Below are 14,069 nucleotides of genomic sequence, written 5' to 3'. Positions count from 1 at the left end.
TATATATATATATTATATAAAACTATTTAAAGAGGTGTTGTCTAATTTTATAAAGATAAATAAAATAAGATAAATATGAAATTTAAATTTCTAATATTACATAGAGAGGTGCACTCATTCATCGTAGCATTATATGATAATCTGAGTGTGAGTTCACATATCTATATTTCAATAAATTTTTTTAGAACATAACATTATTATATATGATCTCGAGACGAAAGCATGAATTCATGTAAAACCGATGACACATTTATTATTCCTTTCTAAGTGAGGTTAAAACTTTAAATCCTATATCTATGTTGCTTTATTTTTCTTCCTAAAATTTAGTAATATTTCTAGTGGTTGTTGTAGCACTTTATTTTCAAGTTTATCACATTGAGAATTCATACAAAAAAAAGTTAGTAAGAATTAATTTTTTACATATAATTTTAGCAATTTTTAATAATAAGAACCTAAAATGTCAAACAGATCAAATTTTATCTTAAATACACATTTTTGTAATAGTGCATCCATCATGACAAAATTCTTAATACACCTCTGTTTATAGTAATTTTAATTTTACATATATAAATTTTATTTCAAAAAAATTTAAAAATTTACAATCAAAGTTTAGAAGTTTGAATTTCAAATGCGGCATTTAAGTGAAGACAAAAAAATTAAATGTATATGTTTAGTGGGAGTTTTTAACACATATTTTTAGCTCATAAGCCAAATTAATCGATGGGTTTAGGTGAATTTATAACCTCTTCATTATATAAGTTCATAGTGGCGTACGCAGGATCTTTTCTAAGGGGTCTCACTATTAAAGGGATAAAAATGGATCAAGAAAATAATTTTTTTTTAGGCCTCTAAATTATTTCACTATAACAAGTAGATATTAAAAAATAAAACTTCTATTATGAACAAATAAAAATAAAAATTCAAGCACATAGTAAAAAAATATTAACCTGAAGATTCAAGTTGTCGAATATGAACAAAAACGGAAAGAAAATTAAACAAACTCATATGTCAGAAATATACTAGTACAAAGATTCAAGGAGCCAACACAATTTTTATGTAACTATAATTTTAATTGATAAAAGAGATTTTAAATTTTATATTAATTTTTTAAAAAAAGAAATAAATTAGTTGTTAGATTTTGAATGAATTAAAGTGAAACTATAATTTTTAATTGATAAAAGAGATTTTGAGTTTTATATTCATTCTAAAAAGAAAAAAAGTTATTAGAATGAATTAAAAGTGGATGGATAGGTTTTCAACGAAGGGCTATTGTTTTCGATTTAGAACAAAAATTTAATAATTTTAGAAAAAGAAAAAAATATGATTAAACAAAAAAAAAGAAATAATATAATAATCGAAGTATATATACTCAAAAAGATAAATAATAATTGAAACTATAAGAGCAAACAATGACTAATGGTATGACAAAATAATTGAGGTAATATTTGATCAACCATCTACTAATTAATCTTTTATCTTAATTAATATTTTTTATCGTCTCATATTTAAGATTATATCGTCACGATAAGCTAAAGTTGTATGAGTCACGTCTGCAATTTTTTATTTAAGATTACCTTTACTTCTCATAACAAACCTCGCAAATTTCTGTATTAAGATATTCATGCATTTCCTCTTCACATGCGTATCTTATCAAACCTTATTTCTGATAGGTAGAAACAATAATTTTTTAAACTAAAATATTTAAAGTGTAAAAATATATTCTAACGGAAACTTAAAGAATGTTATTATATTATATATTATATAAAAGATAGATAGAAAAATATTTTATTTTATTTTATATTAAATTAATGTTGAGGACATCAAGTCCTTTCTTTTTTAAAATATTCCAAACGTATCAAAATTACGTTCAAAAGTCAGAATTCAAAGTTAAAAAATTTCTTTATTTAATGTTTTTTTATCGAATTAAAAAGGGGTCGATTAAATTAAAAATGGATAATTATGTGTCCTATCATAGACTAATAATTTAATTAATATTTAATGAAAATTTTCGAACTTATTATAAATTATTTTTTGTTTTGCTCAATCTTACCTACCTTTATTTTATTTATTTTATTTACTTATTTAATATTAGTTATCTCTCTTTATAGTTCCATTTTTTTTATTGGACACGTTATTTATTTAGAGCATCGAAGTCACTATATATATAAAGATAAATTAAAAATTAAGTGATAAATTGTTTCTTGATTCTTTGTCCATTCAGAAGTAATTATATTTTATAATAAAGATAAATATTAAATTAAAAAATATATTTTTTAATTTTTTATTTAAATTGAACAAGTAAAAATTAACGAACAAGATATGATGATGATCATCTTCATTTACCAGTTACCACCATGAAGTAATCTTATGAATGAATAAATAATTCATTACTAGTAAAAAATAATTTCAAAATTTTTATAAATATAATTAGGAAATTATATTTAAGATCAAGTTGGCATGAAAAAAATATGTATATTATACACCTTTCATTCTAATTTAATGTGACATCTGAAATATTTGACACCATATGGTATTTGAGTTTTTCTCAACCACCATCTTAATATTAATTTTCATTATCATTAATTTATCAAATATATTAAATTAATATTTCTTTTGTTCATTTTTATTTGTTATGTTGCGCTTTTTAAAAGTCAATTTGATTAATTTTCAAAGAAGTTAAATTAGATTACATTAATTCAATATTTTAAACAAAAAAGTTACATATTCAAAAACTATACAAATAATATTAACTTTTTTACATATCAAATTGAAAAAATATATCATAATATGTTAATAAAAATTTATAGTTTGACTCTACAAAATGAAATCATAAAATGGACGAAAACAATATCAAATAAAAATTAAATGATTGATTCTATTTGTGCACTTCGACCTAGCTTTGGCCCACGTGGAGAGTTACAGTTTAATCTAGTAATCAGGCGAGGCAGAAATTATTTAGTTCGAATTTTTATGATAAAAAAGAAGATAGGATTTCTCATTATTCAGACCTTAATCGAATCATATGTACTGGTCAGTATAATCTCATAAATAATTGCTAAATTTTATTTTATAAACTTTTAATGAAAAGTGAGAATTAACCGCTAAATAATTAGAACAAGCAAAAAGTATTTTCGCGCAATTCAAGTTAAGATTCAAGAACGTAATAAATGATTCAGGTATGTATATCATTGATTGAATTATTAATTTTGTGTGTTTATATATATATCATATAATTCATGTTAGTTTTTATATATATTTTTTCTAATATTTTATATAATATATGAAAAATCTTTACGATACTATCTTTTTATAAATAAAGTGAATGAGATATATATTAAAATAAAGTTTGGTCATCTCAATGATTGAACCACTTCTTAGTTGCTTGTCAAAATTTGCTTCAACAAAGGAAGCTTCATTCCTTTGTTTGATTGTTTGTTATTATTTTTTTTTACGTATTAGATATTTAATATTTATATTAAAATTCTGATTAATTTGAATTCATTTCACATAATATTGTTTATAAAGAAATCGCTTTTTAACCCCGAAAAAATAGAGAGAGTATATATGAGATATAAATTTAAAATTTTTAATTAACGATGGAGAAATTCTATCTATCGAACTATCGACCTAATATATGAGTTCATTGATCTTTTTATAAAGTGCTCAACGCTTTTATTTCAAAAGGATAATAAATATTTAAAAGTCAAAAAAGAAACAGGAAAACCCAACAAAATAATACTCCACAAAAATGATGATATATACTTTTTATTATTCATATATTCCCTAAGTTTATCTTTACTTATCAATATTTAACTCGATATATGTCTCAATTTATGTGATATTTTTTATTTTTCAAGAGTCAAACAATTTAAATTTGATAAAAAATTTGCGCATATAATCTTCAAATATTTTGAAATGAAATGTATATATTTATAAACTACGTAAAAAGTAGTATAAGTAACAACAGTTCAGATATTTAAAAGATATACGAAAAATTTATGATCAAAGATGAACTTATTTAAATCTCAAAGTTTGAAATGTGTTACGTAAATTGGGACGGAGGAGTGACAAAAGAGCTGCCTCTCGCCAAAATATGATCTCCACCCACCACCACAACCACCTATTCCTCCGGCCATAACAACAATAATAGTAATATAGTCCGCCTCCATTTTCTTCATAACAACAACGACGTGGAGCCTCTCTCTCTTATCATGCCTCAACAAAACGGAAAACATTCTTTATTAGGAAGAATTTTCTTTACTGGGGTAGGATTATTACACCAATTGAAGCTTAGGAAGGAATGAATTACATATATTCTCGAAAGAATGGATTATGTATATTCTATATTTACTTACGTTACCAATTGTCATTTCTTGGTCATTGTCATTGAGATTCATATCAATTCGGATTAATATTTAGGTATAGATATTATCTCTTTTTTTTTCTCCAAATAAAAGAATAATTTGCTATATCATCTCCATTAATTACAAGTCATTTAAATATCAGAAAATAAACAGTATTTAATAACAAAAAGAGAAATTGTACATCAAGTTAACAAGAGTAACAAAGTTACTTTCAAACTTTAAACTAAGTTCATTGTTAGAAATAAAAATCAAAATTATTGAAAACATAAAATTTTACTACAAACAACACATATTAAACTAAAATTAATGAAACAAAACTGTGTATGATTTATGAGCATAGGTTTATATAAACCTCAGTCCTTAACATACTTTGTTGCCAACAGTTTGGTAGAGAGACCTTAGCTGTGTGTTCCATTTATCAATGGCAGTGTACTTCTTCAACCCTTTTGATCTGTGCGCGTAAACGCGTCATGTAAAACAAGTTAGTAGCTAAAATCAGACAGCGTTGGGAAAATAAGCAATGATACGTTGAGGGGTTATGAACTGACCTGTCGCGACACTCTAGCAGTCCGTTCACTTGATCAATGTGGCCATCAATCCGGTTATCCAAGATTAGTGAGACCAACAAGTCCTCAACATCTTTTTCTGGCACATTCAGCTCCTGTACGTCGAGTAATATGAGAAATTAACTAGTAGGTGCGTAGGCTTTAGGAGGTTCGTGAACAAAATTTTGTGATAAAGACCGAGTGGTAGCTACATTCACCCTCGGGGAGATCAAGTAGTGATGAATATGTATGTATTTTCTAAGTACGATCATGTTATCTTATACAATATTTACGCCATTAAAACAAAGCCAGCTGATAGGGACAACGGTCATCACAAAAAAATTAAGAAAGGGAAAAAGGAAGAAAAGAAGACTGAGTTATCACCTTGGATATGAAGGGAATTCGGATTCTTGTGTAAGGCTTGATGAGCTTCAGTAAAACCTGGGTTCTGACCTTCCTTAAAAGATCTTCAATGTAATTCCGAATGAAAGGGTCATCCATTATTGTCCGTCTATTACTCTGTTAAAATTTCGAGAAAAGCACGTTCAAAGTGATCAAAGAAGAGACCCAACTACAGACGGTAGGATCAACAGGCAAAATATTGAAGTTTACAGAATGACTATACCTTAATAATTTTCTCGAACTCTAAGATCTCATTTCGTTGATATGCTGCGATAAGGTTTGTCATGGCCAAGATCTCAGGGTCATTTTTGTAACTGAAAAGTATAAACAGTCATGCACAGACACAATGCAGCTGTCGTCAAGTCATATAAGAATGACAAATTGTTGATGTTGAATTTTGCAAACAAAAACTTCTTAGTGAACTTACGGTTTAGCTTCTTGGCCGTCAAAAGGGTTAACTTCAGACTCCATCAGCATATTTGCCAGGACCAAGTACCTGTTAAAAGTTAAAGAAACCGAAAATATTGCAACATTAGGAACCCAGAGGTTTGCAAGGGTAAAGATAGCATTGGAATTCACATATTGCAATCTTCTGGTAGAAGGTGAATACTTGAAACGATCACCTAGTACCAAATTACAGAAATTGATATGGAACGACTTAAACCTTCATTTACATGCAAGTAACAAAGCTCGAAGTTTCCAACACGTGCAAAGCATGCATCCATTCAGCGAAAATGTAGTGAGAACACATCTTATGATACACCAAGAAATGGATTTTTGAAGTGTAAGAGATGGAACAAACCACCAAAAGGGGTGCAGAAATATGCTGTTAGTGACCAAAAACACACCACCACATTGATTATTTCACACACCACATAACAAGTGGAGCATACACGGTCTGAACAAGGAAACGGCATCTTGTTGAGGAGCCTTCAGTATAAGATAACGCTCCAAAAACCTCAAAGTCTACCAAGAAACCTTTTTGAAAAGATCTAATAGGGAAAGTAACTTCATTCTGTTTCACACCAGATTAAACAGCACCTCCTCTCCACAAAATAAACTTCACAGTAAAGTGTTTGGAAGCTTCAACACTTGGACTGGCCTACATAAGATCGCAAAATCTGCCACCTTCATCTTCATGAGCTCCAATTTATGAAGCCAATAATGCTATTAAGCATTTCTTAATTTCATCATAGTTCTATTCAGTCCTTATTCAACTATGAAAGGCACACTAAAGAAAATACCAGAAAATTGGTACTTGAGAGAACAGTAGGCCAATTTTCTCCAAGTAGTGGACAAATGCATCCTGACATAAACTCAAGTGTTGTGTGTGTTTGCATATTTGCATTGAATTCATTAATGAACTTCCTTAAATTCTACTTCAAAAGTACCACATAAAAGTATAGTGTGTGTTTGCATTGAATTCATCAATGAACTTCCTTAAATTCTATACTATCCACAAGTGTTGTGCGTGTTTACATGTTTGTTCTGAGTTTATAACGTACTTTCTTAAAATCTACTTCTAATGTACTATCTAAAATCTGTTTTTATATATATGATTTTGAGATTGATTGAGGCATCATTAAATAGTTATGATCCTCAATCTCACGCCCTAATGAACGCATACTTCAATTTCGTGCAGAGATGTTCATATCCCCAGATGTACTGCAAATCTACAACACCCAGTTTAGATCACATCTACATCCTCTAAGCGAACTGCAACATACTTCACAAAACCAACATCAAGAGGTACATGAGGTACACTGCCACTTCAGGATAAGAAACTACAACCTTGAGGAGCAAAATGATGGAATATTTGACACTCTTTTGGTTGGCTTGATCATAAGAACGGTAGCTAAAAAAAAGTGAAAGGTGAAAACTGTTTCATTCACTTGATTAGAAAATAAAAAGGTAAAAGTCGAGAAATATGCAACCCTTTGAAGGGGAAGGAGGAAGCAAATTTTCCTCATTGTGTAAAAAAGAGAACAATGGAAGAGAAAATCCATGTAGGCAGTTGCACAAGCTGAGATCAATGCTTAATCTTGTTAACACTTCCATTCGTCCAATATTTGCTAGGAGTAAATATACTATTCTTGGGAATTAGTATGTCAGTAGAAAAGTGGAGAACTTCTAAAAGGTTAAAAAACCAAATTTTTGGTGTCCGAAATAGATGGGTCTAATTGGAGCAAAACAGATAGTGACGATTCATATGGCTAACCCCAACTAGCTTGGATTGAGGCTTAGTAGTTGTTTGTTGTTTCATGTTAAACAAACTACCAGATTTCAATGTTAAAACATCACATAGTGAAAGTAAGATCAGTGACTTCACTTTCGCTAATGCACTCCTCTTCCCTTTGTTGCAGCAAACATAGCGCAAGAAATGTGAGAAAATGGTTCAACAACAATTATAAAAGTTTATAAAACATTCAGTTTACAAGGCCATAAACTCCAGGTTAGGGATCTAGCACATTATTAAGTTAATTGTTAGTGATTAGGTAACGAACTACAGTCTGGGAAGCTTGAACAAAAGATGGCAAATGGGACGGGGCGGGAAGGGGGCGGCTATAAACCCGCAAAGACTATAGCCTGCTCCGCATGAACCCGCCCCACATAATTTACTAATTTTTTAGAAGTAAAAGAAAAGTACCAGTTACCAATCTTTACCGCTAACTTTGAATAATATATATATACACGTATAAAAGGAAAGGAAAAGATGGAAGAGGACTTAAAGCATAGTTCAGTTAATGAACCAATAAATATTCTACAACTTGGCTTTCGAATGAAGATATATATATACATAATTACATATATCTTCATTTGAAAGCCAAGTTGTAGAATATATATAGTTCATTAACTGAACTAAGCTTTATGTCCTCTTCCATCTTTGCCTTTCCTTTTATACATATATTTGATTAACTGCGTATTAATATATGAGAGTCGTTAAAGTTTGTTGAACTAGAGAGGAGTGAAACTAATAATTACGTATGAGTTAATGATTTGGCACACGTTAAAGCAATTGACTCCTCTAAGGAAACCAATAACTTACTTTGTACAAGACTTTGTTTCACTTTCCACCCAACCACCCATGTTTCCTAGAATAATTTTTATATAATGGATTTTCCTATTCCAATTAGGTATAGAAATTCTTAACACATTTACCCTTTAGTTTAAGTTTCAAAAAAAAAAAGCCAACCCACGTACCCGGCCCCGCCTCCTCAAAAGCTGTAACCCACAGTGTCCTGCAAACACTATAACCCGCCCCATTGCAATCCCTATCTTGAGTACATAGTTGATGGTCAGTCAAAAACTGCTTGTATCCTTCGCAAGAAGAAAGTGGAAATGCCAAAGGAAACAAATAAATGCACAAACACACACAATGCATATGAAGCACACACATCATAAACTGTACACATACTTGAGGCACTGGATACGCCTATGATTCCCAGCTTCATCATAGTTCTTGAAAGCTTCAAAGAAGTCTGTAGCTGCCTCTGCCCACTTTCTCTCTGCCATATGCATTTTTCCTCCGCATTCACGAATGATTCCCATTATTCTTGGATGAGGAATTGCCGACTTGACTGAAAGTGCTTTGTTGTACAGTTCCTGAATTAGACTCATATGTTAAATGAATTAGGTATTGAGAAAAAGTGAAAAAAACAACTCATCACTTCACGCTATGTTGCCTAGAACCTCCGAAAAGAAAACAACAGTTGTGTATCAGATCTTGGAGGATCCAATATGAGTGTGGCAGCATTTTGGAGGATCCGAGCAACATAGACATAAATGAAATGTCAAGCAAGTTCTAGACCAAGTATACCGTTGAGATGTAATACTATGGAATACATGTTTTCAAGATATTAATGCAAGAATAAATATCAGAAAGTTTAAGAATTCTGATCAACATACAAATATATACTCTGCATGTAATATAAACAAATCATTTGAGAGTCTCTCTCTGCAAGTATATAGAGATAGAGACAGAGAAAGAAAGAGAGGGAAATGCCAAAAGTTCCTGGATTTCAACACATGTATGATGCTCTGATAATGTCCTTAGAGTCCTTCAGACTTCAGAAACCCACACTTATGGGCTCATGTAGCTTTCGACAATATATATTATATAAAAGGTGAGTAGTTTGCAATGTTATTTTGCCAAGTGGAAAAGCCAATGGCAATCTTTGGACAACATTTTGTAGTGATTAGTGTTTATTTTATTTTGGTGCAGTACTGACTGGATAGAAATTTTAGGTTTCATTTCAACCTATGCATGCTTGTTTTTGAACTTGAACTGAAAGACAAAAAAATCTAAAAGTTTAGGTCTTCCCTAGAGCAGGCCTAAGTCCATGGAAACAACCTCTTACTATTGGACGAATTTAATAGATCCTCACTATTTTCACGAAAGAAACGAAAAATCAAGGCAAATGATGTGTTACAAAAACTAGAATCTTCCGAATAGTCTCAATCACTGCCTAAACCTCACTATTATCTTTTGTGTGGTGCTTTTGTTTCCAAAAAACTTGAGCATCTAGAAATAACACGCTTTAGGAATAAAAGAGACAACAAAAACCAAGAAGAACTTAGACATAGAGATGTAACTGAATTTGGCATCTAAATGCAAAAAAAATGGCCATAATGAAAGAAATGACACCTAACTCTCTGTTCATCAAATAAATGGGAAGAAAAGGTATTAACATACCTTCAGCTTTTTGTTGTTTTTTGTCTCTGTGTACATTTGAATCTCAATTGCATATACCTCCAACAATTGTGTCCCTTTCTTCTCATCATCAGTGCCATCTTCTTTTTTACAAGATTTGTGGAGCTCTTTCAGAATCTAACAAAGTTGTCAAATTATGTTCAATAAAACCGTAGAAAATGATAGCTACAGATGCTTCTAATCTGAGCAAGCAAGATACCTTGCTCATTCGTCCATATTCCCCCATATCAAACCAAATCTTGCAAAGCTTTAGATTCGTCTTGAACCATAACCTCTGTAAAAGAAAGAGGGGATCATGAGACCTTAACGAAAAGACACATGGACTAAGAGAGAAACTTACAGACTCCTGTACGCCTCAAAAGTTATACATACTAACCTCATTCTTCGCCTCTTCGAGGGCTTTCAATGTTGTCTGGTAGAACTCTTGCAAAAGGCTGAAGTTCTGACTAGCTGATCCAGAAACAAAATCCATGATACCATTTATACACTTCTCACTATAGTTCCGTGTCACCGCTGATTTTATGTAGGTAAGCATTTCTCTATAAGAATCCATCATTTCCTTGAACTTCCCTAGCTTATAGTAAAGCTTAACAGTTTGCTTTAAAGCTTTAAATCCCCTGGAGATAATGATATAGTTGATAAAAGCAACACAATAGCAAGTTGTAGCTCTAAAATTATTAAAAGCTTTAGGAAACTCATTAGTTGAAAGCATAAAGCTGTGACCTGAATAAGAGGCTTACGTCATTTTAACATTACAAACTTACACTATAACTTAAATTTTTGGATAAGGGACATAATAAGCAAATATACAATTCCAATTTAGAGAAGAGGATAGAAAACCACAAGCCAGAAGATGAAAAATCCCAGTTAAAAATAAACGAAAGAGCTTGATCTTCATTAGTGATTTGAAATTTGTTCAATCATATACGCACAAGAAATGAGAGAGAGAGGTTTATGTATAGGTACATGTCACGAATTTGGATTTACTAACTGATGAGAAGCAAGCTTGTTATCTAAGTGAAGAAAGCTAGAGGGCAAGCCCATTATCCGACGAGCTTTTACACCTTGAAAAAAAAGAGGCCTGCTAATTGATTCTGACCTCTTTTTGTTAACCAAGGTAAGTGTTTTGACTTTCAGGACATATTAAACAAAAGCTACACAAGCAGTTAGCTTTTATAAAAGCACCGTTGAAGACTGCAAATTAAAATTTTCAAGTTTCAACTCCTTACCACTCTGCCTTCTCAGGCTCCATATGCACTACTTCAGCAAAACCCTCAAGTGCTCCTTTGGGATCAGTTTCGACCATACCTATGCATGACATCATTGTAGAATATTACTCCCTTCAATGATATATATGTTCATAAAGAGAGGTAGCTATAGTGTGAAAATCGATAAATACAAATAGAGAGAACATCTCTAAGGAACAAATGCAAAAATTACAAGAAGACGCACAACTTGAACAAAGATAACAAAAACCAGAACCTACCCTCAAAATGCAGAATGATATAGTGAAAATTACCGAGAACACTCAGCTCCCTTTTGACCATAGATTTTAAAGTTAAACTGGAAACTGGAAATTTTGAGTTTTTATGCATTTTACTTGGGAAAAAATTGAATCTTTGAGTAAAAGTGAATTTCTCCCACAAATGATCAGTTTCGAAACTTGAATTCTTGTTTTATCTTTTTTGATAACCGTTGTGTCCAAGCCAGCTTTCGCACAGCTCCACTAATTTCACGTGATACCTGTCACCTCCCACCAGCAGCAACAGGTACCAATTAACTCTATTCACCAAGGCTAAAACAGATAGGAAAAAATCACCTAGTGTTTGTCTCTAATGAATTTGAACCATTAACCCTTCATGGTGGTCCAGTGGTTTGAACTTGGGACTTTCCATGTTGGAGGTCTCAAGTTCGATACCACTTGCCAGCAAAAACAAGGGGTTTGCATTCTGGGTCGAGCTCGTCGCACCAGGCTGAGTTACCTCTCCTATATGGTTTGCGAGTTATTGCACAGAAGCGGGAGTTTTACCCTATGCGCGCCCAAAACATAGCGGCCGCAGGTTTCCCTTGTCATAAAAAAAAATGAATTTGAACAATTAAGTCACAACCTTGGGTGCATAACTTCAATATACAAAATCTATGGCAAAACATATAATTTGAACAAAAATTTTCAAAATTTGATCCTAAATGTTTAGCTAAACCTAGCTCAAATAAAATTACCCTACTTACAAACATTCAAAAATTCTCAAAATTAAAAGTCATAAAAAAAAAACCTTTAGAATTGTAGTACTGATTCTCTATATCAACATCTTGTTCTTCCTGCTCCTCGTCGGAATACTCGAATCCATAATCCTCCATATCCGCATCTGCAACATACAAAATTTTCACAAAAATCGAACAAAATACACAAAACGAAACCAAAAATTAACCAAAAAAATTATCAAATTTGATGAGAAATCGTATATGTACTTACCAGAACCCATAGCTGATTTTCAGATGAAAGAGACGATTGAAAAAAAAAACAAAATAAAAATATAGAAATTTGAAGTTTCGTACTAAAAGGGTTTATTATTAGAAAAAGAAAAATTGAAATGTTTTTATTAACGAGATAAAGAGTTCAGATAATCAATTAATTTAGAGATGAAAGTTCACATAATTAATTAATCGAAAGTAGTTATTTTATTTTATTTTTTTAATTTATGATTTTTTTAAGATTTAGGTAAATGTCTAAAAATGGAGAACATATTAGACATATTTCAAAAAAATTGGGAAATTGTGTGAAGTATCTATGTATTTCTAAAATTATCTTGGTGATATATTATTATGTATTTTGTAATATATTAATGTATAATTAGATTTTTTTTTATAGTATGAATCATAATTTTGGTGAGGAATAATGAATTCTTGGTGATTTGTTTTTCTAATTAATTGTCTTTTTGAAATATTTTTTGTTACATGTTTATTTGAGATTATTATTTAAGTTTTTGATTTCTTTTATTAAATATGTTAATGATTGAATATATAATTGAAATTTGACGAAGGTGCATATTACAAAATAAATAGCAAGTAAATTGAAATAAAAAAGATAATTTTGAGTAAAATTACAAATAACAAAAAAAATTAATGTTAGAAGATAACCGCAATATTACAAACTACAAGAAAAGTTAGTATCACAAAGACAACATTTATATTAACTATAACTATTAATGAAACTTAATATGGTCTGTATTTTTTGTAGACGGTAAAATTTCGTTGCAACAAGAAGATAAACATAATATTACAAACAACAAAGGAAGTCAGTATCATAAAAACAATATTTATATTAATTACAACTATTAATGAAACTTAATATAATTTATATTTTTTTTTGCAGTATCATAAAGATAACATTTACATTAACTATAACTATTAATGAAACTTAAAATAATTTGAATTTTTTTGTAGACAATAAAATTTCACTGTCGACAGGAAGATAACCATAATATTACAAACCACAAAGTAAGTCAGTATCAAAAAGAAAAACATTTGCATTAACTATAACTATTAATGAAACTTAATATAATTTGAATTTCTCGTAGACAATAAAATTTCACTGTCAAAAGTAAGATAACCATATAATATTACAAACCAAAAAGAAAGTCAGTATCAGGAAGACAACATTTACATTAACTACAACTATTAATGAAACCTAGTATAATTTGAATTCCTCATAGACAATAAAATTTCATTGTCGATAGAAAGATAACCATATAATATTACAAACCACAAAGAAAGTCATTATCATAAAGACAACATTTACATTAACTACAACTATTAATGAAACTTAATATAATTTGAATTTCTCGTGGACAGTAAAATTTCATTGTCGACGGAGAGATAACCATATAATATTACAAACCACAAAGAAATCCAGTATCATAAAGACAACATTTACATTAACTACAACTATTAATGAAACTTAATGTAATTTGAATTTCTCGTAGACAGTAAAATTTCATTATTGATAGAAAGATAACCATATAATATTACAAACCACAAAGAAAGTCA

The 14,069-nt window shown here is 30.2% G+C and overlaps 1 protein-coding gene across 1 annotated transcript; it reads right to left on the bottom strand.

The window, feature by feature from the left end:
* Nucleotides 1-4,494: 4,494 nt before the first annotated feature.
* On the bottom strand, nucleotides 4,495-12,617 carry LOC107011262 (COP9 signalosome complex subunit 2). The gene is made up of 12 exons (XM_015210718.2): nucleotides 12,496-12,617; nucleotides 12,296-12,388; nucleotides 11,252-11,330; nucleotides 10,399-10,639; nucleotides 10,222-10,296; nucleotides 10,005-10,139; nucleotides 8,727-8,914; nucleotides 5,739-5,807; nucleotides 5,535-5,625; nucleotides 5,294-5,428; nucleotides 4,913-5,025; nucleotides 4,495-4,815 (listed from the first exon to the last, which is right to left on the bottom strand). The coding sequence occupies exons 1-12, from the start codon at nucleotides 12,503-12,505 to the stop codon at nucleotides 4,725-4,727; spliced, it is 1,320 nt and encodes a 439-aa protein (XP_015066204.1). The 5' UTR covers nucleotides 12,506-12,617; the 3' UTR covers nucleotides 4,495-4,724.
* Nucleotides 12,618-14,069: the final 1,452 nt, after the last annotated feature.

The sequence above is a fragment of the Solanum pennellii genome, chromosome 1 (genome assembly GCF_001406875.1).
Source record: "Solanum pennellii chromosome 1, SPENNV200".
In the NCBI taxonomy this organism is placed as follows: Eukaryota; Viridiplantae; Streptophyta; class Magnoliopsida; order Solanales; family Solanaceae; genus Solanum; species Solanum pennellii.
The sequence above is the reverse complement of the archived record's forward strand: the minus strand, read 5'-3'. Positions and strand labels throughout refer to the sequence as shown.